The sequence below is a fragment of the Symphalangus syndactylus genome, chromosome 20 (genome assembly GCF_028878055.3).
Source record: "Symphalangus syndactylus isolate Jambi chromosome 20, NHGRI_mSymSyn1-v2.1_pri, whole genome shotgun sequence".
Classification (NCBI taxonomy): domain Eukaryota; kingdom Metazoa; phylum Chordata; class Mammalia; order Primates; family Hylobatidae; genus Symphalangus; species Symphalangus syndactylus.
The window spans coordinates 8219695-8245537 of NC_072442.2; the positions used below are offsets into that span (position 1 = coordinate 8219695).

The 25843-nt window shown below is 38.8% G+C and overlaps 1 protein-coding gene across 13 annotated transcripts in view; it reads right to left on the reverse strand.

Annotated features, from left to right (window-relative positions):
- Positions 1-25843, reverse strand: part of SPAG9 (sperm associated antigen 9) — a 158948-nt gene that overhangs the window by 43820 nt on the left and 89285 nt on the right. For 7 of the 13 annotated variants that reach the window (XM_055257402.2, XM_055257400.2, XM_055257401.2 and 4 more), the window contains 5 exons: positions 16067-16274; positions 15070-15169; positions 9119-9240; positions 1859-1916; positions 670-822 (listed from right to left, as the gene is read on the reverse strand). In XM_055257402.2, coding sequence (XP_055113377.1) covers positions 670-822; positions 1859-1916; positions 9119-9240; positions 15070-15169; positions 16067-16274 — 641 coding nt within the window. Of the gene's footprint in view, positions 1-669; positions 823-1858; positions 1917-3726; positions 3739-9118; positions 9241-15069; positions 15170-16066; positions 16275-25843 lie in introns of all 13 variants that reach the window. The other 6 variants (XM_055257398.2, XM_055257397.2, XM_055257395.2 and 3 more) reach the window with 1 other exon arrangement.

The following is a 25843-nucleotide window of genomic DNA, read 5'->3' on the forward strand; positions in this document are numbered from 1 at the left end:
GGAGTATCATCGTATCATAGCATTGTTTTCAGAAATAAACAGGTATTAAAGAAAGTGGGATAAAAAAATGTTTTACATTTCCTTATTATCAAAACAAAGATGTTTGAACAGTCTCTAACTCTTTTTGCATCCTTATAGACATAAAAAATAACAATATTTAGGCCGGGTGCAGTGGCTCACGCCTGTAATCCCAGCACTTTGGGAGGCCGAGGCAGAAGTGGATCACCTGAGGTCAGGAGTTCAAGACCAGCCTGGCCAACATGGCGAAACCCTGTCTCTACTAACAGTACAAAAATTAGCTGTGTGTGGTGGCAGGCACCTATAATCTCAGCTACTCAGAAGGCTGAGGCAAGAGAATCGCTTGAACTCGGGAGGCAGAGGTTGCAGTGAGCCAAGGCCTTAACACTTCACTCCAGCCTGGGCAACAGGAGTGAGACTCCGTCTCAAAAAAACAAAAAAACAAAAGACAATATTTAGATGACAGGCTAGCAACTGGAGGGGCCTGCTCACAGCAGAGGCAATGGGCTGGGGCACTTTGCCCTCTCCCAGGCAGCTCTTGGCCTTCCAGGCTTGAGTGCACAGAAGGTCTCAGTCTCAGGGTTACATCTGTAACCCTTTGTGGCATAACTGGCAAAGCGTTTGGTTTAGAACAACACAGTTAAAACTTACTTCCTAAGCTCTTCCTCCAATTCTCTGTTCTTTTCCTCTAGTTTCAGTTTGGCTTGCTTCACAGCCTCCAATTCCCCTTGCAGCACATCTTTCTCACAGGTCAGTTCATCCACTTTTGCTATCAAATCATTCTTCACTATGTTCAAAGCATTTCTAAGAAACACATATTTCAAGTGCATTATTACAAATAAATATTCTTTCCATCTTTCAGCTATTCCTTTGTAGACTAAACTGTACAACCATAAAGATGAAAAATTTAATACTTCAAGATATTCTACCCAATGTTGTTTGTAGACAAATGCAAAAAGAACACAAAGCAACAGTCTAAGGTTTTACTCATTTATCAAACGAAGAAAACGAGACAGACCATCAATTACTAAAAAGTGAGAAGATTAAATTTTAAAAATAGCATTCAAAAGGTTACTATTCTTAATAATTCCTGAGAATATATTACCCAATCAATAAAGTAAAATTATTCCTTGATGTTACCTTTAATAAATAATGAGAAAACAGTCTTAACTGGAAAGTTAAGACAGTTTACACTGAAGAAAAAAACCTGAGATCCAGTTCCTTTGGGTATAGTGGGCATAGGACCTTATTATAACTGCATTCTGTCTTGGATATACACAGATGTTCCAAAGTTGCTCTGACACAGCAAACTGACAAAGGAATCCAGTCAGCTATTCCACATGACTGGGGATCTGTCCCACTAAACGTGTCTGAGGGCTTAAGACTCCACAAATTGCACCCAAGAATGCACAGCTATGGAAGACAGCTCTGAAGAGGAAGGCTGAGTATACATCAAAATATTTGTGTGGAAATGAAACCCCAGGAGAAGAGATAAGAAAATAGACAAATCTTAGGGGAGGGAGCAAAAAAAAGTGTGAAACCAGGACAAATCCAGAAGATTAAGAAAAAGGCATGGATACTTATAGAGTGAAAAGGAGATGACAATCTGTGTTTCTACAAAAAAACAGGGCAAGGAAACATCTATCAGGGCAATGTAGGTCCCAACATTGAGGTGTGTGTGTGTGTGTGTGTGTGTGTGTGTGTGTGTGCGCGTACTCAGAGTTGGGGAATGAGATGGGACAGGGAGATGCCATTAGTATTATGTTAAAATGATGAAGTGTCATTGACTTGGACAAGAAGAAAATTCTTTATCTTCTGTTAAAATTTCACATACACTTACTTGGTTTCCAACAGTTGTGTATTTTCTAATATAAGATTCTCAACTTCCCGACCCATTCCTATCAAAAGAAAAAAGATAAAGACTTTGAAAATAAATGAATCAATAATTATATACATTTAAAATACAAGCTATAGTCACAAGTTTTATTTTAGAAATTTTATCTGTCCTTTATTAATCTTATTTTGTCTATAATTTCATTTGATGGACTACTTTAATAGATTATAAAATTATAAATAATTATTCATTACGAACAAGGCTAAAGATTTTGTTGGCCAATTTCTTTTTTAAATCTGGATCGGCTTGCTAGGGAATGAGGCCAATTTTCAATATCTGTTAGTCTATATTTCTCATAGATAATATTTCAAAAGCATCAAGACTTTTCTGCCAAATATTCTAATATTCCAACATTATACAGGGTAAAAAAGAATAGCTTTAATATGGATCGAAATTGTTTCTAAATCACATCTGACCTTGTAGGCTTTTGCCTAAAAATTAGACCTTATTAATAGAGAACAGGCAAAAACAAGGCTAAAGAAAGATAGAACCCCAAGGCAGATGAAACCTTACCAAAGAAATTATGGTCTTAAAGCCCATGCATTCCATGTAAAGCAAAAACAAAGAACAAGAAATGTTTTACGTAAGAAACAGCATGAAAACAGATTATTAATCTATAAAGTTTTATACATGATATGAAAAACATCTGGAATCACAATGTTATGATTTAATGCATAATGATGTGCAAAAGACAGAAATAAAGATGATTTCCTTCATTCTTAAGGATGCTGATATACCTAAAAAATGCTTTACCAATTCTTTCTCGCAATAATATTAACTATAATTAGACTGAAAATCTTCAATCAACAATACAAACTTTCCTTCAAAGTGCCACCTATAAAATAATAATGTTCAGTTATCACTTGAGTGAATGTCTTTGATCGTGTTTGGCATTTTAATAACTACTGTGAGATAAACACATAGAGCATCCAATGCAAGATCCAATGGAGTGGTCTTTAGGGAGAAGAAAGCTATTAATTTGCTTTTCCTAAGAAACTGATGATATGAAATAACACACTAGGGAATATCACTCAAAAAACAAAAAATCAAAGCAAAACAAAACAAACAAAAAAAAAAACCCACCAGTCACTCATCTTCAAGGAATTGTGAGCTAATAATGTTGGAAAATCACATACAATGGAAGAAGTAATAATCATAACCCAAGTAAACAGGAAAGAAATCTTTCTAAAGAAAACTACATAAGACAAAGGAGTTAACATATTCCTTTATTTTAAAAAAAGTAATTTTCCAAATGATTTAAAAATTACTTAAAACAAATACAGCCAACCTAGGAATGCTACATATTCTGTGCACCTGGACTCACATTTTGTCTATATTCTAATTTTCTCAAAGATCAGGGTACTTACACCAGAAAGAATTAAATATCAGAAATAGATGACTTAATCATCTACCTATGTATTATCCACAAACTGAAACCAAACAAAACAAAATAAAAGTCCCAAAAAAGTTTCCAAATTCTAACTCCAAAATGATCTTCGGCAAGATATTTGCTTTAAACACTAATGCTATCTTTTTCTTCCTTTGTAGATACAATGGCTGGGAATGTTAACTTTTTAATAAAGTTATAGAGATAGAAGAAATAAGAATGTAGACTGGCTGAAAAAAGTTTATATAGTAACTATGTTTGCTATAAACTCTCAAGCACTTAGATAAGCGTGAAAGCTGAAAATATATGAAAGGCAAAAAAATAGTTGAGCAGAAAAAAAATGATGAGAAAGCATTAGATGAGAACAGCAGCCAAGAACACCTAGCTTAAAAAGCAGTAATATTAAAATATTCAAAATCATACACACCAGAATATTCCCCTAGGTAAGCAGCCCAAGAGAAAAATGAATGAGAATCTCAATTAGATTGTTTTCAGAAAGCAAGAACTAAACTCATTTACTTTAAAATGAGAGAGAAGAAACAAAGAAATTGACAAGATGTAGAGAAACCATTAACTAAACACAATGAAGTGTAAATATTTATAAACAGGAAAAAAATTGAAACGTGTGCTACAGGAAAAACAAATCCTATAATACAGTTTCTAAAGTTTACATTAGCCATGAAGCCAGTAGACAAGACAGATATTCTGTAAACTGGAGGGTATATAGGACATTTTTGAAAAGATACAAAGTCCTCAGGGGGCTTAGAAAATTCACTTTATGATTCATATATTATCCTACTTGGCTTGCACGTCTTCGGGTGCATGAATATACTGCTACTGGGTCCTCACCATCACCTAAATGTGACTCAGTCTGTCTCACTATACTATGTTGTGAATTTCCTTGTACTGTACTTTTACTGTTGGTCTTTTTGCATCAATGATACAACAGCAACAACATTTTAAAATTATTGTTAAAAGATTAACTGGCAATGTACAGAGTTTACTCTTAAGGGAAAACACTACAAAAAGTCACGAGGATACCAAATGGAAACACATGATGGTGCCTTTGAGTCTGCATGAGACCAGGATGAAGTAGAAATAAAGCCTTTCCGAGATGGCAAAAATAAATAAATAAAGTTTACATTAAATATACACATTCCCAATGAAGAGTTATCTTAATATATGGTGTATAAATTGAATATATAACCAATAGGATTATCTAAAATTTCATTTTGAAATGATCAGTAATTCTTTATAAGAAAAACATAAAGTGGCCTCATTTCTATTCAAGACTTAAATGAAGCACAAACTTAGGTCTAATACATTTGAAAACTTTACTTATTAAAAACAAGCAAAAAAAATAAAAAACTGCCTGACAGTTTTTAAAATCACAGAAGTCTCATTTGGATTTTAACACTGATTCTAAAGCTAGGTCCATAGTTGAGCTTCAGAGTTATATGGTAATCCCTTGAGAAGATGCACAATTTTATCTAGTTCTACATGTGAGTTTTTCCAAAGGTACATTGCTCTCTTACAAATTCACCTGTAAAGAATTTTTATCCCAAAAGGAGAAGAATCACCGATTTTGAGGTGAAACAAAACTGCCAGAACTATTTAGCAATCCCATTCACTCAGTTGCTATGTGCTAAATATGCAACAGTGAACAAAGACACAGTTGTCTCAGCCACATTGAGCTTATAGTCTGTCCAGGGAGACAGGTACCTAAAAAATAACAGTAAAGTATGAAGAGTGGTATAATAAAATGCAGTGCCATGGGAATACATTTCAAGAAAAACTAAGCTTTAATTAGGGGATCAAGGCAGAATTCCTGGAGGATGTATCACTTAAGCAAGGCAAGAAAAGAAAAAAAAAAAAAAAAAAATATATATATATATATATATATATATATGTACGTATACACACACACATTTAGGAGAGGAAACAAACAAGCCTTGGCGACTGGCTGTAAGGGAAAGTGGCAGGTGCAGGACGGAGAGCTATTCATTCACTGAAACAGTGCCTGTTGGTCCAAGAGCAGCCTTGGGGGACAGAACAATAAAGATAACAAACTGAGCTTTATACATGTCAAACTTAAAGCCCTCCAAGTCATCTTAGGGGTGTCTAGTACGCAATTAGGAAATAATAGTCTTGGGCTCTAGAAAAAGATCTGGGATGGAGATAAAAACTTGGGAGTAATTAGCCATGAAAACCAAGAAACAATGAGAGCAAACATGATTTCTCAAACAAAGTATCAGGCCTAGGACAGGAGCGCTGATACCTGAAAGATGAGCAAAGGAAGCAGATCCTGTTAAGATGGCTGAAAACGTAAGAGTCAAGACAGGAAAGGACACAGGCAAGTTGATATCACAGAAACCCAGCAAAAAGAGTTTTAAATAAGAAAGTTGAGGGATGAGACACCGATCAAGATAAAGGACAAATTGTTGAGATTCTTTTAAATTAGTAAAATCAGAAAAAGGTTGTGCTGGCGTGATGGTGCAAGCCTATAGTCCCAGCTACCTGGGAGGCTATAGGCAAGAGGATTCCTTGAGTCTAGGAGTTCCAGGACAGCCTACACAACGTAGTGAGATCTCGCCTCAAAAAAAAGAGTAATCTAAGTACTGAGTCCATATATAATGATTCAAATTTGTTATCACTGAATTACACAGAAGAGAAGCCAAGGATTTTTTTTTTTTTTTTTTTTTGAGACAGAGTTTTGCTCTGTCACCCAGGCCGGAGTACAGTGGTGCAATCTTGGCTCTCCGCAACCTCCACCTCCCAGGTTCAGGCAATTCTCCTGCCTCGGCCTCCCAAGTAGCTGGGATTACAAATGCACGCCACAATGCCCAGCTAATTTTTGCAGTTTTAGTAGAGATGGGGTTTCACCATGTTGGCCAGGCTGGTCTCGAACTCCTGACCTCAGGTGATCTGCCCACCTCGGTCTCCCAAAGAGCTGGGAACACAGGCATGAGCCACCGTGCCTGGCCAGGAACATTTTTATTTACCATCTTCGACCAAAAATATTCATAAGCAACCAAACTTACAGTAATATATTAAAATATTCTAATCTGGACTATTCTAGAGATAAGTGTATCAACATCTACAAAATGGAAAAGATAGTTTGTAGTCTGTTTCTTATCTTCAAAGTGGAAAAGAAACCAAAGCATCAGGATATTACTTTTAACTGATTTAAAAGACAACAGATATTTCTAAGTAGTATGGGGCTTCTAAATACTTCATAAGAAAAGAAAGTTTGGGGCCACCAACCTTAGACATTTTATCACTCATTACTGCATTATGAGGTAACACAGTGTACAAATTATATTCAGAAGTACTTCATTCTTGTTAATACAAACAGACAGCATAAAGGAATTTTGTGGGGTGATGTATTTCGATTCTGGTGAATTTTACTGCACTGAATATACATTTTAAAATTCTTCTAACATTTTTTCATCTGCTCCTCAATTTTGCCAGGGAGTTAGTTTCTTAAACCAATTATGTCTTAAAAGAAACTTTTCAGATATAATTTGATGTTAACTAAAATTAAAATGTATAATTAAATATAAAAATGGAGTATTCCTTAAGAATTAAACTTTCAGGCCGGACGCGGTGGCTCACGCCTATAATCCCAGCACTTTGGGAGGCCGAGACAGGTGAATCACGAGGTCAGGAGTTTGAGACCAGCCTGGCCAATATAGTAAAACCCCGTCTCTACTAAAAATACAAAAATTAGTCAGGCATGGTGGTATGCGCCTTTAATCCCAGCTACTCGGGAGGCTGAGACAGGAGAATCACTTGAACCCGGGAGGCAGAGGTTGTGGTGAGCCAAGATCGTGCCACTGCACTCCAGCCTGGACAAAAGAGTGAGACTATGTCTCAAAAAAAAAAAAAAAAAGAATTAAAACTTTCTTAGCCCTCCATGAGAAACGCAATTCATTCAATTTCTTCCAAAGTTTTACTTAAACTTTATTTATTTATTTTTTATTTTTATTTTTTTGAGATGGAGTCTCGCTCTGTCGCCCAGGCTGGAGTGCAGTGGCACGATCTTGGCTCACTGCAAGCTCCGCCCCCTGGGTTCAGGCCATTCTCCTGCCTCAGCCTCCTGAGTAGCTGGGACTACAGGCGCCTGCAACCACGCCTGGCTAATTTTTTGTATTTTTAGTAGAGACGGGGTTTCACCGTGTTAGCCAGGATGGTCTTGATCTCCTGACCTCGTGATCCGCCCGCCTCGGCCTCCCAAAGTGTTGGGATTACAGGCGTGAGCCACTGCTCCTGGCTAAACTTAAATGGTGACAATCCCTTTCTGTCTAACTATATGTACTTAAAATACTTTCAATCTCTCTTACTAGATACTTATTTATTTTTATGAGACAGGATCTGGCTCTGTCACCCAGGCTGGAGTGCAGTGGTGCAACCCAGGCTCACTGCAACCTCTGCCTCCCAGGTTCAAGCCATCCTCACACCTCAGCCTCCCAAGTAGCTGGAACTACTGGCATACTCCACCATGCCTGGCTAATTTTGATGTTTTCTGCCACATTGCCCAGGCTGGTCTCGAACTCCTGAGCTCAAGCGATCCACTTGCCTTGGCCTCCCAAAGTGTTGGGATTACAGGCATGAGCCACTGCAACCAGCCTAGATAGACATTTAGATAGAACTTGTGTTTTCCTTCAAAAACACTTTACAACATCAAGGACATAACTGGCAATCAATAAATTTAACATAAAATAATGCAAGCAATGTCACTCCACTCCAAAGTCATAACAATTAACAAACGAAACCTTTTGAGAACAGTGTAGTCTGTACTATAATTATACCAATAGATACAAATTTTTTTAGCTTAGTATCTCCAAAGGTATATATTTTTAATTCCATATAGTTTTTCATTTCTATAGGGTCTTAAGTTACAAGGCAGGTATACCAAAACTAATTCATATGAGCCAGAACCTTGCACTGAAAGGAACTTCAGAGATCATCTAGGGCAGGGGTTGGCAAACTCTTTCTATAAAGGGCCAGACAGTAAATATTTTAGGCTTTAGGTTTCAGTTGCCTACTCAACTCTGCTGTTGGTAGGCAAAGGCAACCACAGACAATAAGTAAATGGTGGTGGCTGTGTTCCAATAAAACTTTATTTACACACGCACACAAGGGGTCAGCTGGATTTGGCCCATAAAGCGGCAGTTTGCCAGATTCCTGAACTAGGGTCCAGCTCCTTCATTTTACACACAAAGAAATTAAGGTCCAAAAAGGTTAAGACACTTGGCAAAGGTCAGCAGGCAAATAGTCTAAGAGCCAAATGCAATATTCTTTTCAAACCATGTATTCTTCTAGAACACAAACTTTAAAATGATTATATTTACCATAGAGCTAAAACATAATATACTCTGTGAAAACTTAGAAAAATCAAGTGTTATAATTGCTTATTTAATTAAAGTCAACAGAATATAATGAAATTTATGTAAGCCAGGGAATAACTAGGCATCAATCCATACACACACACACACACACACACACACACACACACACATCTCCATGTTCTTATGTGTAGTTATCTGTTTTGGAACCTAGCAGGAGTTCAATAAATTGTGTTGTATGAATTCAAAACAGAATTTAAATGCAATTCAGTTTTAAGCATATCCATATGCAAAGGTGCTTTCATTTAAAACTTTCATGATCACAAAGAATATGTTTCCAATAATTACCTAAAAGGACAATAACCCTGTACCACTGAGCAGTTGGGGACATTTTAAAGGTCTTTTCAATCAAATAATTTAAAATATCAATTTTAAAAACAATATGAGACTTCTTCAGATGAGCTATCATACCTAGTAAATCTGCTCCTTCATCCACATCTCCTATTAGGCCTGAGCCAGCTGAAGACAGTTCTTCAAAGAGAGATTCTGTATTGCGATCAAAAGCTTTGTTCTCTATGCCTTTGGTGGGAGTGCTATGCAACAAGAACAACAAAACCAAATCAACAAATGACAAAGACTTTTTTGACGCTGTAAAATGAATACAATAGGCTAAGCTACATAGGACTTTCTTACCTATAATTTATGTTTACTACAAAATATAACTTAAAAAGATTTCTCAAAGGCTTCCTAAGAAATTCTCACTAAGCTCCACGGAAATAGCTGGTGAAGAAATTATAGAATGTTTTTGTTGTGTGATCCCAGCAAACACAAGCAATAATGGCAGCTCCTCTGCTCTATACCAGGTGCTGGTCTCAGTGCTTCCCATAAATTACCTATGTCACAAGAAGGCAATTACGTATGTAAAAGACGGTTAGAGTAGCATTTCTCATAGTGGCAAAAACTGAAATGACCTAAATGAGCATTAACAGGGGACAAATGAGGTAAGTTATACACATATAAAATTAAAATTTTTACCTTTAAGGTTAAAAACATAAATAGAGCTTTATAAACTAAAGAAACCCATTATACAAAGGTTTTTTTTTTAATCAAGTTGCAAAACAGCACATATACTATATGCCCTATTTTGCAGGGGTGTATAGGGGAATGGGAAGTGTATATGTTTGTGCCTGAATACTATTATTAATAGAAAAAACTCTGTAGACCATTTCCAGTTAAATATGGTGGAGAGAACATAGTCATTTATCACCTAATAACTCAGAAGGTCAACTAAAATGAAAGTTAAGAAATTAAAAAGGTATACACCCAAAAGGACAAAGAGAGTAGAAAAAGAAACTATAGCAGACGAAATGTGAACAAAATTCTGTAGGATGGAAAACAGATGGGCAAACAGTAGAAAGTGATTCAATAGACCAGAGAAAACTGAAACCTAAGCCACTGGGGTTTAGGGAGGAGGTCAATATGCTGCCAGAACCCCTGAAAGGCCTAGGACTTGAAGGTACCAGCAACCACAGGGAGGGCATGCAGGGAGGAACATGAAACAGAAGAACAGGATTTAAAAAACTGTACAAAAGGCAGTACAGGACCTAGACACAATCCTCCAGAACAGTGAGACCTCCCTTCTCTTGGCACAGCTGCCTAATAATGGAAGCCAAGTTTAAATGTTAAGGCAGGAAAGTGGAGAATCAGCATTATTTACTTGAGTATGAATAAAACAGCCACAGAGTACCAGATGTCTAAAGAAGGCCTCTATTATAAAAGAAAGGGCCCAAAACAAAGAGGATGTGACAGAGACACTAAGAGCAAAAAAAGACAATGCAGGCAGCAACAACAACAAAAAAACAAAGCACTTAATTTTCTTCAGAATAAATGTTGCACTCATAAAATAGCAAGATGGTATAATAAGTACCAACCAAGAAAAAGAACTTGAATAAAAAAAAAAAAGAATGAGGATTTAAAAAAAATCTGCCAGCAATTCGTACAAAATAAAAGAGATACGAAAGAGGGGAGAAAATAAATTATGACAGTCACTCCAGGATGTTCAACACGTACCTAAGAGGCGTTCCAGAACGAGAGCAGAAGAAACAACAATAAGAAGAAAGAGAGAAAATTTCCCAGAACTGGAAGATAGGAATGTTCAGATGAAAAGACTTACTTCCTATAAGAAGATACAAAAAAGACCCCTACACCAAGCACAGCATCATTAATTTTTAAAAAATCAAGAAAGTGGCAATCTTAAAAGATTTCAGAGAGTATATAAAAATAAGCAAGAACTCAAATAACAACACCCTGAACTCAACATGAAAATGAAGTAATGTCTTTGCAATTCTGATGGAAAAAAAATCTCCCAACCCATAGTTCTTTATCTAGCCAAACTATCAAGTATGTCTTCTTATGAAATTTGTAACATTCAAGTTCATAGTGCTCAAAAAAAAAAAAAAAATTAACTTGTCACGCACCCTTTGCCCGGAAACCTAGTAAGGATATGCTCCATCAAAACAAAGGCATAAATCAAGAAGCAGGATGATGTGGCATCCAGGAAACAAAAGATACAACAGAGAAAGGTGAAAAGAATTCCAGGGATGATAGCGAGGACATATTCCAGAACCAGAGCAAATATGACAGCAGTCTCAACTGGAGAATGGGAATAGGAGGCTGCAGGAGAGTGAGCCCTAGGAAACAGACAGGTTTTGTGTTTGGTCATATTGGGGACTTTTACATTTATGAATTGCATAGTGTCTGCCAATGATTTAGTAACAGGTCCACAGAAACATAAGGAAAAGAAACAAAATAACCCAAGGCTTTATTAATTTCAGAAGAACAAAAAGTTGTAAAATAAATGAAATGGGCCGGACGCGGTGGCTCACGCCTGTAGTCCCAGCACTGGGAGGCCAAGGCAGGTGGATCATGAGGTCAGGAGTTTGAGACCAGCCTGACCAACATGGTGAAACCCCATCTCTACTAAAAATACAAAAATTAGCCAGGCATGGTGGCGGACGCCTGTAATCCCAGTTAGGGTGCTGAGGCAGAAGAACTGCTTGAACCTGAGAGGCAGAGGTTGCAGTGAGCCGAGATCACACCACTGCACTCCAGCCTGGGTGACAGAGCGAGACTCTGTCTTGGAGGAGGGAAAAAAATAAAAAAAGAAACTAAATGCAATTATACTGTATTCTGTGGCTAAGTAGAATTACAGGTTAATTTTATATAGTCATACTGATATAAATAATGAATTTAAGTAGCAATTTGAAATATAATAATATTCGGAGGATGAAAGGATGGTGGTTTAGGCATTATATCCTCATCTACTATAGAAAGCCAACAGCTAGCATCACAGCCTTTTTCAACCAGGGTTCCTTATTTGATCTACAAAATACAGAAAAGGATTTAAGTGAGTATTTTCTCCATTCTCCCAAGGTAAGTACATACCCAGAGTCCTATTCTAGACGCACAGGAGCATAGCTAATTCATAATATACAAGAGATGCCTTAGGGCATTAGGACTGCATTTTCTCACAGAATCTCAGCTGAAAAAGGGAGGGATGAAGGAGGGGCAGGACGAGCATGTTATTTTAGATACCTGAAGATAAACAGCGTAAGAGAGAGCTAAGAAGTGATAGAGTTGTGCACCCTTTACCCAGAAAGCTAGTAAGGATATGCTCTGTCAAAACAAAGGCATAAATCAAGAAGCAGGGTGATGTAGGACCCAGGAAACAAGAGTGGCGACAGAATGAGAACCTTTCTGAGAGAAAGAGAGAGATAGAGGGTTCTGGATTTGAATCCCAGGTCCACCTCTTGCTAGCTTGGTAATCTGGGACAAGCTACTTGAACAAGTTCTAAGTCTCTTTATTTATAAAATAAGGATAAAAGATCTACCTCATAAGGCTGTAATTAGGATCAAATTATATAAAACCATGATGAAAACAATATTATTTAACATTTATTGAATGGGGCATTTTGCAATGATTTATCATATATTGATTCATTTAATCCTCACAACCATCTGAGGTATTGACACAATGCTGTTTTATAGATGAGAAAACATACCTAAGATTCAAATCCAAGACAGGATTTGAACCCACACAGTCTTACTCTAGGGTATATGCTTTTAACTGCTACAGCGTACTGACTGCACAATGCTTAACAGAGATCAATAAATGGCTTGTATTTTTATAGTCATTAATTAATTAAAGGATAAACTTTATGGAAGAAATGAAAAGAAAGGCAGTAGCTCCTGTCTGACATTCTTGAGCATCAGTGTATTTTCGATAATCCTGATTAAGATGATATCTGATCTCCCAGCACTTTGGGAGGCTGAGGCAGGCGGATCACTGGTGCTCAGGAGTTCAAGACCAGCCTGGCCAACGTGGTAAAACCCCGTCTCTACTAAAAATACAAAAAGTAGCCCACTGTGCGCCTGTAGTCCCAGCCACTTGGGAGGCTGAGGTGGGAGAATCGCTTGAACCCAGGGGAGGGGGTGGGGGTGAGGGTGGGGGTGGAGTGAAGGTTGCAGTGAGCTGAGATAGCGCCACTGCATCCAGATAGCGCCACTGCATCCAGCCTAGGCGACAGAGCGAGACTGCATCTCAAAACAAAAAAAAGATGAGATCTAACCATTTTCTTCCTACCACTAAACAGCCTTCCCATGTAAAATGATACTAAAATGAGACTAAATTCTTCCAATAATGAGATTACAGTTCTCAAGATGGAAGTACATTCTCTCTTCCTGATCTGGGGGAAGGTAGAAAAGTTTGTTCAAACTTTTTTGTTTTGTTTTTTAAATTACATTTATTTAGCGTATGTACACATAAAAAAGAAATCACCTTCTGAACCCACCCAGCAGGAAACATGCACAAACTCCAGGTAAGTGCTAGGGGGAGGGGCCCTGGCCCCAAGTTAGTGTCTGGGACAATGCAATATTGTGAGTAACAAGCCCCAGTCAGGAGGGGGCTGGACTGAAGTGTCTGGCAGGCTGGAGTCCCTGGCTACTGGCCCTAAAATAAGCATGCTCCATAGTCAAAGGTCTGTTTCATGCCCTCGAAGTAGCGCCGCTGCCAGCCCTGCCATGTCCACTCTGTTACTTCCTTCACTCCTGCTTCTTGGTCTCCTCAAGTTACAGAAAGTATGGGATATGTCTTGGCTGTCTTTTTTCCCCTATCTGCTATAGATTGAATGTCTCCCCCATAAAATTCAGCTGTTGCCAATGTGACAGTATTAAGATGGGGCCTTCAAGAGGTGATTAGGCCATAAGGGCTTCTCCCTTATAAATAGGATTGGGGTCCTTATAGAATAATGAGGCTTTATCCAGTGTTCAGGGCTCACTTGTCCTTCTTCTATGTGAGGACACAGAGTTCCTCCCCTCCAGAGGATGCAGCAACAAGGCACCAACTTGAAAGCAAAGAGCAGCCCTCACCAGACACCTGACCCTGCCAGCACCTTGATCTTGGCCTTCCTAGCCTCCAGAACTGTGAGAAAATTAATTCCTGTTCTTTATAAATTGACCAGGTGCAGTGGCTCATGCCTATAATCTCAGCACTTTGGCAGGCCGAGGCAGGCTGATCACCTCAGGAGTTTGAGACCAGCCTGGCCAACATGGCAAAACCCCATCTCTACTAAAAATACAAAAAAAAAATTGGCTAGGCGTGGTGGTGGGTGCCTGTAATCCCAGCTACTCGGGAGGCTGAGGCAGGAGAATCACTTGAACCTGGGAGGCACAGGTTGCAGTGAGCTGAGATTGCACCACTGCACTCCAGCCTGGGCTACAGAGTGAGACTCTGTCTCAAAAAAATAAACAAGGCTGGGCACAGTGGCTCACGACTGTAATCCCAGGACTTTGGGAGGCCGAGGCGGGTGGATCACCTGAGGTTGGGAGTTCGAGACCAGCCTGACCAACATGGAGAAACCCCGTCTCTACTAAAAATACAAAATAAGCCAGGCATGGTGGCACATGCCTGTAATCCCAGCAACTAGGGAGGCTGAGGCAGGAGAACTGCTTGAACCTCGGAGGCGGAGGTTGCGGTGAGCCGAGATCGCACCATTGCACTCCAGCCTGGGCAACAAGAGTGAAACTCCGTCTCAAAAAAATAAACAAATAAATAAACAAACAAACAAACAAATAAATAAATATATAAATTACCCACTCTGGTATTTTGCTATAGCAGTACAAAATAGACTAAGACACCATCCTTCCTGCTCATACACCTAATTCATGATCCTGCAAAGATAACATTTAACAAAAAATTTAAACCATGTACAGTGTCCAGTTTCAAGAATAGGAATTAGAATATAATACTAACATTTCTTCAACAAAACATCTGAATCCATTTTGTCCAGAGACTGGAGAACAGTGTTTATGGGAGTTGGGGGTGGGGGGGTGCAGAATATGTCTTCATCTGACATTTATGTTACCTTGAACCTTTATATCCACTGAGATCTTTGTCCATATCCAGCTCAGGAGTAGATTCGATGATTGCTTGAACTTCTGACTTTTCTTCATTTTCAGCAGAGCCTTAAAAAAGGACATGATGAAATAAACAACACATATATTACATAGTACCCCAATATAAAAATCTTGTTGTTTTTATGGTTGTAAAGGTATCATTTGAACATTTTTAAAAAATTTACAAGACTGGGTTTTAGGAAATACAGCATTATACAATATATCATATATTCATTTAACAGATCATATCAAAAACTAATAAGCAACCAAAGAAAGTTTTCCTTTGTGTTTCGTGGAACACACAGTACAATGTATCCAAGGCCCTGCCTTCATTCTTATTTAAAAGATGGAATTTAAAGAAACTAAAGACAAAGACTAAACTAAGATAGGGGGCAGAAAAGAACTGTCCTCCTGTCTTTTAGGCTCTGTGACCTCCTGGCCCCCAACTCCTGGCCCCAATAGTTTCTCTCCAAGACTATTTAAACATTACCTCTTTTAAGCTTATTTACAATTGAATACAATTAAGTGCAATCTTATCTCAGTATCCATGGGGGATTGGTTCCAGAACCCACCACAATACCAAAATCCATGGATGCTCAGGTCCCTTATATAAAATGGCATTGTATTTGCATATAACTTATCAATATCCTCCCATATACTTTAAATCATCTATAGATTACTTATAATACCTAATACAATGTAAATGCTATGTAAATAATTGTCATACTATACTGTTTAGGGGATAATAAGAAAAAAGTATGTACATGTTTAGTACAGGCACAGCTATCATTTTTTTCAAATATTTTCAATCTACAGATGCAGAACCACAGATGTAGAGGGCCAACTATATCTGCCTATTTTATAAATACAAAGCAGGCAACACCCACAAAGATATATTTTCTCATACCCACATTATCCAGGTTTACTGAATACTTTCCTAGTAAGTAAAGAACTAGGGTCACTCACCAGTAGATACATTTCTAGTTTCCTGGGCTACCTGTACTTCAATGTGTTTGCTTATCTCTGACTTATTTGGTGCATCTGTAACCTTCACGAATCCTTCATTTTCTTCCTTTAAGGGAGTATCAGTAGGAATTGTTGCCACATCTGAATTAGCTGTTGATGCTGGCGTGGTAGCTTTAGATCCGCCTTGGCTAACATCAGAAAGCTCATCCTACAAATACAAATAATTTTTAAAAAAATTTTAAATGACGAATTTACTCTAAATGACGAATTTTAAATGACGAATTTACTCTAAACCACATTAAATGGGTTGAGAAATAAATCTACCAAAGAAAGTTCTATTTTTTTTTTCCAAAATAAAGGCAATAAAGAGCCACTGATTACCGGTAAGTACTCTCTTTAGACCCTCTGCAAATAATCGGGAAATATTTAAGTAAATTGTATTTTTTCAGATGAGATTTTTCTAAACAGAAAATTTGAAAATAAAAGAATTATTAGCAATAAAACTATACATTAATGTCAACATCATTCTTAATGGCAATTGCAATATTGTACAATCACTTGGTAATAAAGACCTACTTTAGAACATTTAGAACACATACTCTGTAATAGCTGCTCTAAAACAGAAGTAGAATAACCAAATTCTTAACCTCAGGGTATCTTTGTAAAGTGTGGTATTAAAATATCCTGCATCTAAATCATCTGAAGTGCTTAAAGTGCTTGTTAAAACTCCGTGGCTCACACCTGTAATCCCAACACTTTGGGAGGCCGAGGCAGGCGGATCACGAGGTCAGGAGTTTGAGACCAGCCTGGCCAACATGGTGAAACCCCGTTTCTACTAAAAATACAAAAAGTAGCCAGGTGTGGTGGCAGGCGCCTATAATCCCAGCTACTTGGGAGGCTGAGGCAGGAGAATCGCTTGAACCTGGGAGGTGGAGGTTGCAATGAGCTGAGATCGTGCCACTGCACTCCCACCTCAGCAAAAGAACTAGACTCCATCTCAAAAAAAAAAAAAAAAAAAAGCAGGGGGAGGGGGCAGATTCCAGCCATGCACATGCCTGTAATTCCAGCTGAGGAAGGAGGATCCCTTGAGCCCAGCAAGACCCTGTCTCTTTGAAAAAAGAGAAAAGAGTAGGGAGTAGGGAGGAGTAGACAGAGTCTAAGTCCAACTCTAGACTTCATGCACCAAACTTTGGGCAGTGAGAACAGGTCATCTATATTTTAACAAGCAATGCAGGTGAGTTACGTACTCATTGAAATTTGATTACTACTATAGGATCTACAGATAGGTTTCAAGAGGTATATGCAAACTGAAACTGTATGCAAAAATTTGTGTACAATGTATTTCTCTGGGAAAAGAATTATAGCTTTTATCAGATATTCAAAGGGGTTTGCAGCTCCAAAATAATTATAAACAATCGTCCAGTGGCTATCAAGAACGAAGCAGTTCTTTTGGAGCACCCAGGTTTTAAGAAAAGAGAAACTGACAAAAAGTTTACGGCCACCACCACCACCACTAATAATAATAATAACAGGCCGGGTGCAGTGGCTCACGCCTGTAATCCCAACACTTTGGGAGGCTGAGGCAGGCGGATCACCGGAGGTCAGGAGTTCCAGACCAGCCTGACCAACATGGAGAAACCCTGTCTTTACTAAAAATACAAAAAATTACCCGAGCATGGTGGCGCATGCCTGCAATTCCAGCTACTCGGGAGGCTGAGGCAGGAGGAACACTTGAACCCGGGAGGCAGAGGTTGCGGTGAGCCGAGATCGCATCCAGTCTGGGCAACAAGAGTGAAACTCCATCTCAAAATCATAATAATAATGATAATAATGATAATAATAATAATAAAAAATAAGGGCTAGGGTAAATTAAGTGAATTTATCATCCACTAAATGTATGACTCTGGGTAAGTGATGTATTCTTCCTAAACCTTTGTTTTATCATCTGTAAAATACAGATAACAGTATCTACTTCTTAAGATTCTTACTAAGTTATTCTACATTATGGCTCAGCAATGTGTTTCACACATACTAAGAATTTAAAATATTAACTATTATTATAATAGTAACTATTTGTATAATTATAAATACATAATTATATATTTTTATAATTTATAACTATTATAACAGTAACTATTAGTATAATTATAAATACATAATTATATATTTTTATAATTATATTATAATATTTTAATTGTAAATTATATACACTATGTATAATTCCCTTAAGGGAGTACCAGCAGGAATTATTGCCACATCGATTTAGCTATTGATGCTGAAGTGGTAGCTTTAGATCCACCTTGGCTAACATCAGAAAGTTCAACCTACAAATAAAAGTAATTTAAAAGAAATTTTAATTGAGTAATTTATTCTAAAGTACTTTAAAAATGGGTTAAGAAACTTGCCCAAAGTTATAACTTTTTTAAAAGGCAATAAAGAGTCACTGATTATCAATAAATAATCTCTCTAGCTCCTCTGCAAATAACTGGGAAATACTTAAGTAAATCGTATTTTTCCAGGCATACATGAGATTCTTCTTTTTTTTTTCTAAGACAGAGTCTCATTCTGTCACCCAGGCTGGAGTGCAGTGGCATAATCTCAGCTCACTGCAACCTCCACCTCCCAGGCTCAAGCAATTCTCGTGCCTCAGTCCCCTGAGCACCTACAATTACAGGCGTGTGTCACCATGCCCCACTAATTTTTTGTATTTTTGGTACAGACGGTGTTTTGCCACGCTGCCCAGGCTGGTCTCAAATGCCTGGACTCAAGCGATCTGCCGGCCTCAGCCTCTCAAAGTGCTGGGATTACAGGCGTGAGCCATTGCGCCCGGCCGATTTTTCTAAATGGAAAATTTGAAAATAAAATATGAAAGGCATTAGCAGCCAGGCTCGGTGGCTCACACCTGAAATCCCAACATTTTGGGAGGCCCAGGCAGGCAGATCACCTAAGGTCAGGAGTTTGAGACCAGCCTGGCCAACATGGCGAAACCTATATCTACTAAAAATACAAAAATTAGGCGTGGTGGCAGGTGCCTGTAATTCCAGCTACCGGGAGGCAGAGGTTGCAGTGAGCTGAGATCACACCACCGCACTCCAGCCTGGGGGACAGGGCGAGACTCTCTCCAAAAAAGGAAACGCATTAGTGATAAAATTACACACTGATGTCAACATCATTTTAATGGCAGTTGCAATATTGTATCACTATTAATTACAGTATATTGTACATATTAATTATAATATATTGTACAATATATTTTACACAACATATAAAAATAAAATAGTATATCCATGTTAAGAGTACAATACTTCGGCCAAGTGTGGTGGCTCATGCCTATAATTCAGCACTTTGGGAGGCCAAGGCAGGCAGATCACCTGAGGTCAAGAGTTCGAGACCAGCCTGGCCAACATGGAGAAACTCCGTCTCTAAATCAGCCGGGAGTGGCGGCACACGTCTGTAATCCCAGCTATTAGCGAGGCTGAGGCAGGAGAATCACTTGAACCCAGGAGGCAAAGGTTGCAGTGAGCCAAGATCGCACCATTGCACTTCAGTCTGGGCAACAAGAGCAAGACTCTGTCACAAAAAAAAAAAAAAAAAAAAAAAAAAAAGTACAATACTTCATGTATGCCTGTAATCCCAGCTACTTCGGAGGCTGAGGCACAAGAATCGCTTGAATAAATTAGGTATTGATGGGACGTACCTCAAAATAATAAGAGCTATCTACGACAAACCCACAGCCAATATCATACTGAATGGGCAAAAACTGGAAGCATTCCCTTTGAAAACTGGAACAAGACAGGGATGCCCTCTCTCACCACTCCTATTCAACATAATGTTGGAAGTTCTGGCCAGGGCAATCAGGCAGGAGAAGGAAATAAAGGGTATTCAATTAGCAAAAGAGGAAGTCAAATTGTCCCTGTTTGCAGATGACATGATTGTATATCTAGAAAACCCCACTGTCTCAGCCCAAAATCTCCTTAAGCTGATAAGCAACTTCAGCAAAGTCTCAGGATACAAAATCAATGTACAAAAATCACAAGCATTCTTATACACTAATAACAGACAAACAGAGAGCCAAATCATGAGTGAACTCCCATTCACAATCGCTTCAAAGAGAATAAAATACCTAGGAATCCAACTTACAAGGGACGTGAAGGACCTCTTCAAGGAGAACTACAAACCACTGCTCAATGAAATAAAAGAAGATACAAACAAATGGAAGAACATTCCATGCTCATGGGTAGGAAGAATCAATATCGTGAAAATGGCCATAATTTATAGATTCAATGCCATCCCCATCAAGCTACCAATGACTTTTTTTTTTTTTTTTTCTTGAGACGGAGTCTCACTCTGTCACCCAGGCTGGAGTGCAGTGGCGCTATCTCGGCTCACTGCAAGCTCCGCCTCCCGGGTTCACGCCATTCTCCTGCCTCAGCCTCCCGAGTAGCTGGGACTACAGGCACCTGCCACCGCACCCGGCTAATTTTCTGTATTTTTAGTAGAGACGGGGTTTCACCGTGTTAGCCAGGATGGTCTTGATCTCCTGACCTCGTGATCCGCCCACCTCAGCCTCCCAAAGTGCTGGGATTCCAGGCGTGAGCCACCGCGCCCAGCGCTACCAATGACTTTCTTCACAGAATTGGAAAAAACTACTTTAAAGTTCATATGGAACCAAAAAAGAGCCCGCATCGCCAAGTCAATCCTAAGCCAAAAGAACAAAGCCGGAGGCATCACGCTACCTGACTTCAAACTATACTACAAGGCTACAGTAATTAAAACAGCACGGTACTGGTACCAAAACAAAGATGTAGATCAATAGAACAGAACAGAGCCGTCAGAAATAATGCCACGTATCTACAACCATCTGATCTTTGACAAACCTGACAAAAACAAGCAATGGGGAAAAGATTTCCTATTTAATAAAATGGTGCTGGGAAAACTGGATAGCCATATGTAGAAAGCTGAAACTGGATCCCTTCCTTACATCTTATACAAAAATTAATTCAAGATGGATTAAAGACTTAAATGTTAGACCTAAAACCATAAAAAGCCAAGAAGAAAACCTAGGCAATACCATTCAGGACATAGGCGTGGGCAAGGACTTCATGTCTAAAACACCAAAAGCAATGGCAACAAAAGCCAAAATTGACAAATGGGATCTAATTAAACTAAAGAGCTTCTGCACAGCAAAAGAAACTACCATCAGAGTGAACAGGCAACCTACAAAATGGGAGAAAATTTTCACAACCTACTCATCTGACAAAGGGCTAATATCCAGAATCTACAATGAACTCAAACAAATTTACAAGAAAAAAACAACCCCATCAAAAAGTGGGTGAAGGATATGAACAGGCACTTCTCAAAAGAAGACATTTATGCAGCCAAAAAACACATGAAAAAATGCTCATCATCACTGACCATCAGAGAAATGCAAATCAACACCACAGTGAGATACCATCTCACACCAGTTAGAATGGCCATCATTAAAAAAGCAGGAAACAACAGGTGCTGGAGAGGATGTGGAGAAATAGGAACACTTTTACACTGTTGGTGGGACTGTAAACTAGGTCAACCATTGTGGAAGTCAGTGTGGTGATTCCTCAGGGATCTAGAACTAGAAATACCATCTGACCCAGCCATCCCATTACTGGGTATATACCCAAAGGATTATAAATCATGCTGCTATAAAGACACATGCACACGTATGTTTATTGTGGCACTATTCACAATAGCAAAGACTTGGAACCAACCCAAATGTCCAACAACGATAGACTGGATTAAGAAAATGTGGCACATATACACCATGGAATACTATGCAGCCATAAAAAATGATGAGTTCATGTCCTTTGTAAGGACATGGATGAAACTGGAAACCATCATTCTCAGCAAACTATCGCAAGGACAAAAAACCAAACACCGCGTGTTCTCACTCATAGGTGGGAATTGAACAATGAGAACACATGGACACAGGAAGGGGGACATCACACTCTGGGCACTGTTGTGGGGTTGGGGGAGCGGGGAGGGATAGCATTAGGAGATATACCTAATGCTAAATGACAAGTTAATGGGTGCAGCACACCAACATGGCACATGGATACATATGTAACAAACCTGCACATTGTGCACATGTACCCTAGAACTTATAGTATAATAATAATAAAAAATAAAAAAAAAATAAAGAATTGCTTCAATGGCCTGGGCAACACAGCAAGATCCCATCACATAAAACAATAATGTATTGTACACTTAAAATTTTTAGAGGGTAGATCTCATATTAAATGTTCTTACCACAATAAAATAAAAAAGGCTGAGGCAGGAGAATCGCTTGAACCCAGGAGGCAGAGGTTTCAGTGAGGCAAGATTGCGCCACTGCACTCCAGCTTGGGCGACAGCAAGACTTCATCTCAAAAAAAATTGGCCAGGTGCAGTGGCTCACACCTGTAATCCTAGCACTTTGGGAGGCCGAGATGGGTAGATTAGTTGAGGTCAGGAGTTCCAGACCAGCTTGGCCAACATGGGGAAACCCCGTCTCTACTAAAAATACAAAAATTAGCCAGGCATGGTGGCACCTGCCTGTAATCCCAGGTACTCGGGAGGCTGAGGCAGGAGAATCGTTGAACCCAGGTGACGGAGGTTGCAGTGAGCCAAGATTGTGCCACTGCACTCCAGCCTGGTGACAGGGTGGGACTCCGTCTCAAAAAAAAAAAAAAAATTGCTATTTTCTTGAACTGGTAACTGGCACCCAATATAAAAGTATCTGATAGAAACCTACTAATTCCAGCAAATTCATTTGTTTGGAGTTGAGTCAAAAAGACTGACAGTATTAAAAAAAAAAAAAATGACAGTATTTAATACCTCTGGAGCCAAAGAGGTTGATAGTGAAAACAACTACAAGTCCCTCTGAGCACCATTTGCATTGTCTTTGCTTTGATGTACACTCGATTAAAAAATAAGTGGTATTTAGCTGGACATGGTCGGCTCATGCCTGTAATCCCAGCACTTTGAGAGGTTGAGGTGGGCATATCACTTGAGCCCAGGAGTTTGAGACCAGCCTGGGAAACCTGGTGAAACACTGTCTCTACTAAAAATGCCAAAAATTAGCCCAGCATGGTGGTGCACGCCTGTAGTCCCAGCTACGAGGACGGCTAAAGCATGAGAATCGCTTGAACCCAGGAGGCGGAGGCTGCAGTGAGCTCAGATTGCACCCATGTTATCATGTACGTGAATTCTCATTGTTTAAAAGTTTCAAAAGTAACACACATTAAAAAATACAAAATAAACACTCTGTATCTCTGATAAACAGTGTTGATGAAAGCACTTAAAACCCATTAAGACGGTGGATTCAGAAAGCCCTAGAGAATATTGAGTTCATCTATATAAGAAAGTGATATGCCTTTGAAACTATGTCAAAAATAAATAATTTGAGGTCAGTTTTGGAATTCTCATTTACCTCTTAAATATAGAGAAATTATTTCTTCCTCCTCCTTATTATTCCAGTCCCCTACTCCCCACAAAAGGCAGGTTATTTTCACCTTAGAAAAAATTGTATTTAGTAATTTAAAAGTTCACAACATATGAAGTGTGGCAAAGGCCTACTTTCCAAATTCATTTGTGGATCTGGGAGCATGAAATAAAATAACAGGAGACAGTCTAGATATCATGGGGTGAAAAGAAAAAAAAAAAAAGAACCGGGAGAGAGCTGAAGCTAAAACAGGAAAGGGACCATGATGCCTCAGCAATCCCAAGGTTTCAGGCTACAAGGAAGTGGTTAATCAGGATCTACTTAGAAGAAAATTATGTTTTAAATTTATCCTAGGCTATCCAAATAACATGAGATTTGCTTATATGTAACTTACTTCCCTTTTATACTTACCACATAAAAATATTTTACACTCTTTAAAATAGCCCAGTGTGTGGGCTATATTTCTGACAACTAGATCCCAGAGATACAGCATGAGAGCTGAGAAGGGAAAAGCTCTGATTTTAGGGGTTGAGCCCTTTTCTTTTTCTTTCTTTTTTTTTTTTTTGAGACAGAGTTTCGCTCTTGTTGCCCACCAGGCTGTAGTGCAACGGCGCAATCTCGGCTCACCGCAACCTCTGCCTCCCGGGTTCAAGTGATTCTCCTGCCTCAGCCTCCCGAGTAGCTGGGATTACAGACATGCGCCACCATGCCCAGCTAATTTTGTATTTTTAGTAGAGACGGGGTTTCTCCATGTTGGTCAGGCTGGTCTCGAACTCCCGACCTCAGGTGATCCGCCTGCCTCAGCCTCCCAAAGTGCTGGGTTTAAAGATGTGAGCCACTGCGCCCGGCCGGGAAGCCATCTTTTAAAGAGGTTTTTCTTCTTGGTATCCCAGGCAGTGGTGACATAAAGCTTCTAAGATTAGCAAAAAAGCACTTAGATGAGAAATCGGACAAAGCATTTGGCCAGGGGCACAATATTCTTGCATTATACCTCACTAACTGCCTCCAATTAAAGATAGAATGAGGTTAAGCACAGTGGCTCATGTGTGTAATCACAGCCCTTTCGGAGGCCAAGACAGGTGGATCACTTGAGGTCTGGAGTTCAAGACCAGCCTGGCCAACATGGTGAAAACTCACCTCTACTAAAAATACAAAAATTAGCTGGGTGTAGTGGCATATGCCTGTGGTCCCAGGTACCTGGGTGGCTGAGGCACAAGAATCACTTGAATCCAGAAGGGGGAAGAGGTTGCAGTGAGCCAAGATCATACCACTGCACTCCAGCCTGGGCAACAGAGCAAGACCTTGTCTCAAAAAAAAAAAAATCATCAACCTGTTAAAAATTAAAATATACTACTTTTGGTCAACAGTACATTCATAAGATAATACGATCATGTGCCACATCTGCATAATGACGTTTTGGTCAATAATAGACAGCATACAGCATATATAGTGGTGGTCCCATAAGATTAAAACGAAGCTGGAAAATTCCTGTTGCCCAGTGATGCTGCAACTGTCATATGACCCCAGTGCAATGCACTCGTGTGTTAACAAAACTACTGCACTGCCAGGTGTATAAAAGTATAGTACATACAATTCTACACAGTACGTAATACTTGATAATGATAAACAATTATGTTACTGGTTTATGTATTTACTACAATTTTCATTGTTATTTTAAAGTATACTCCTCCTTCTACTTAAAAATAATAACAAAGTTAACTAAAAACAGCCTCAGGTAGGTCCTTCAGGAAGTACTCTAGAAATAGTCACTGTCATCGTAGGAGGTGATAGCTCCATGTGTGTCATTGCTCCTGAAAACTTTCCAGTGGGACAAGATGTGGAGGTGGAAGATACTGACATTGATGATCCTGACCCTGTGTAGGCGAAGGCTAATAATATGTGTGTGTCTTGGTTTTTAACAAAAAAGTTTAAAAAGCAAAAAAAAAAAATTTTTTTAATAGATAAAAGCTTATAGAATAAGGATATAAAGAAAATATTTTCATAGAGCTATACAATGTGTTTGTGCTTTAAGCTAAACATTATTACAAAAAAGTCAAAAAGGTAAAAAAATTTAAACTTTATAAAGTAAATAAGTTATAGCAAGCTAAGGTTAATTATTGAAGAAAAACATTAAATAAATGTAGTATAGTTTAAGTGGACAGCATTTTATAAAGTCTACAATAATGTCCAGTAATGCTCTAGGCCTTCATATTCACTCACTGCTCACTCACTGACTCACCAAGAGCATCTGCAGTCCTGCAAACTCCCAACCATGGTAAGTGCCCTATAGAGGTAAACCATTTTAAATATTTCATATT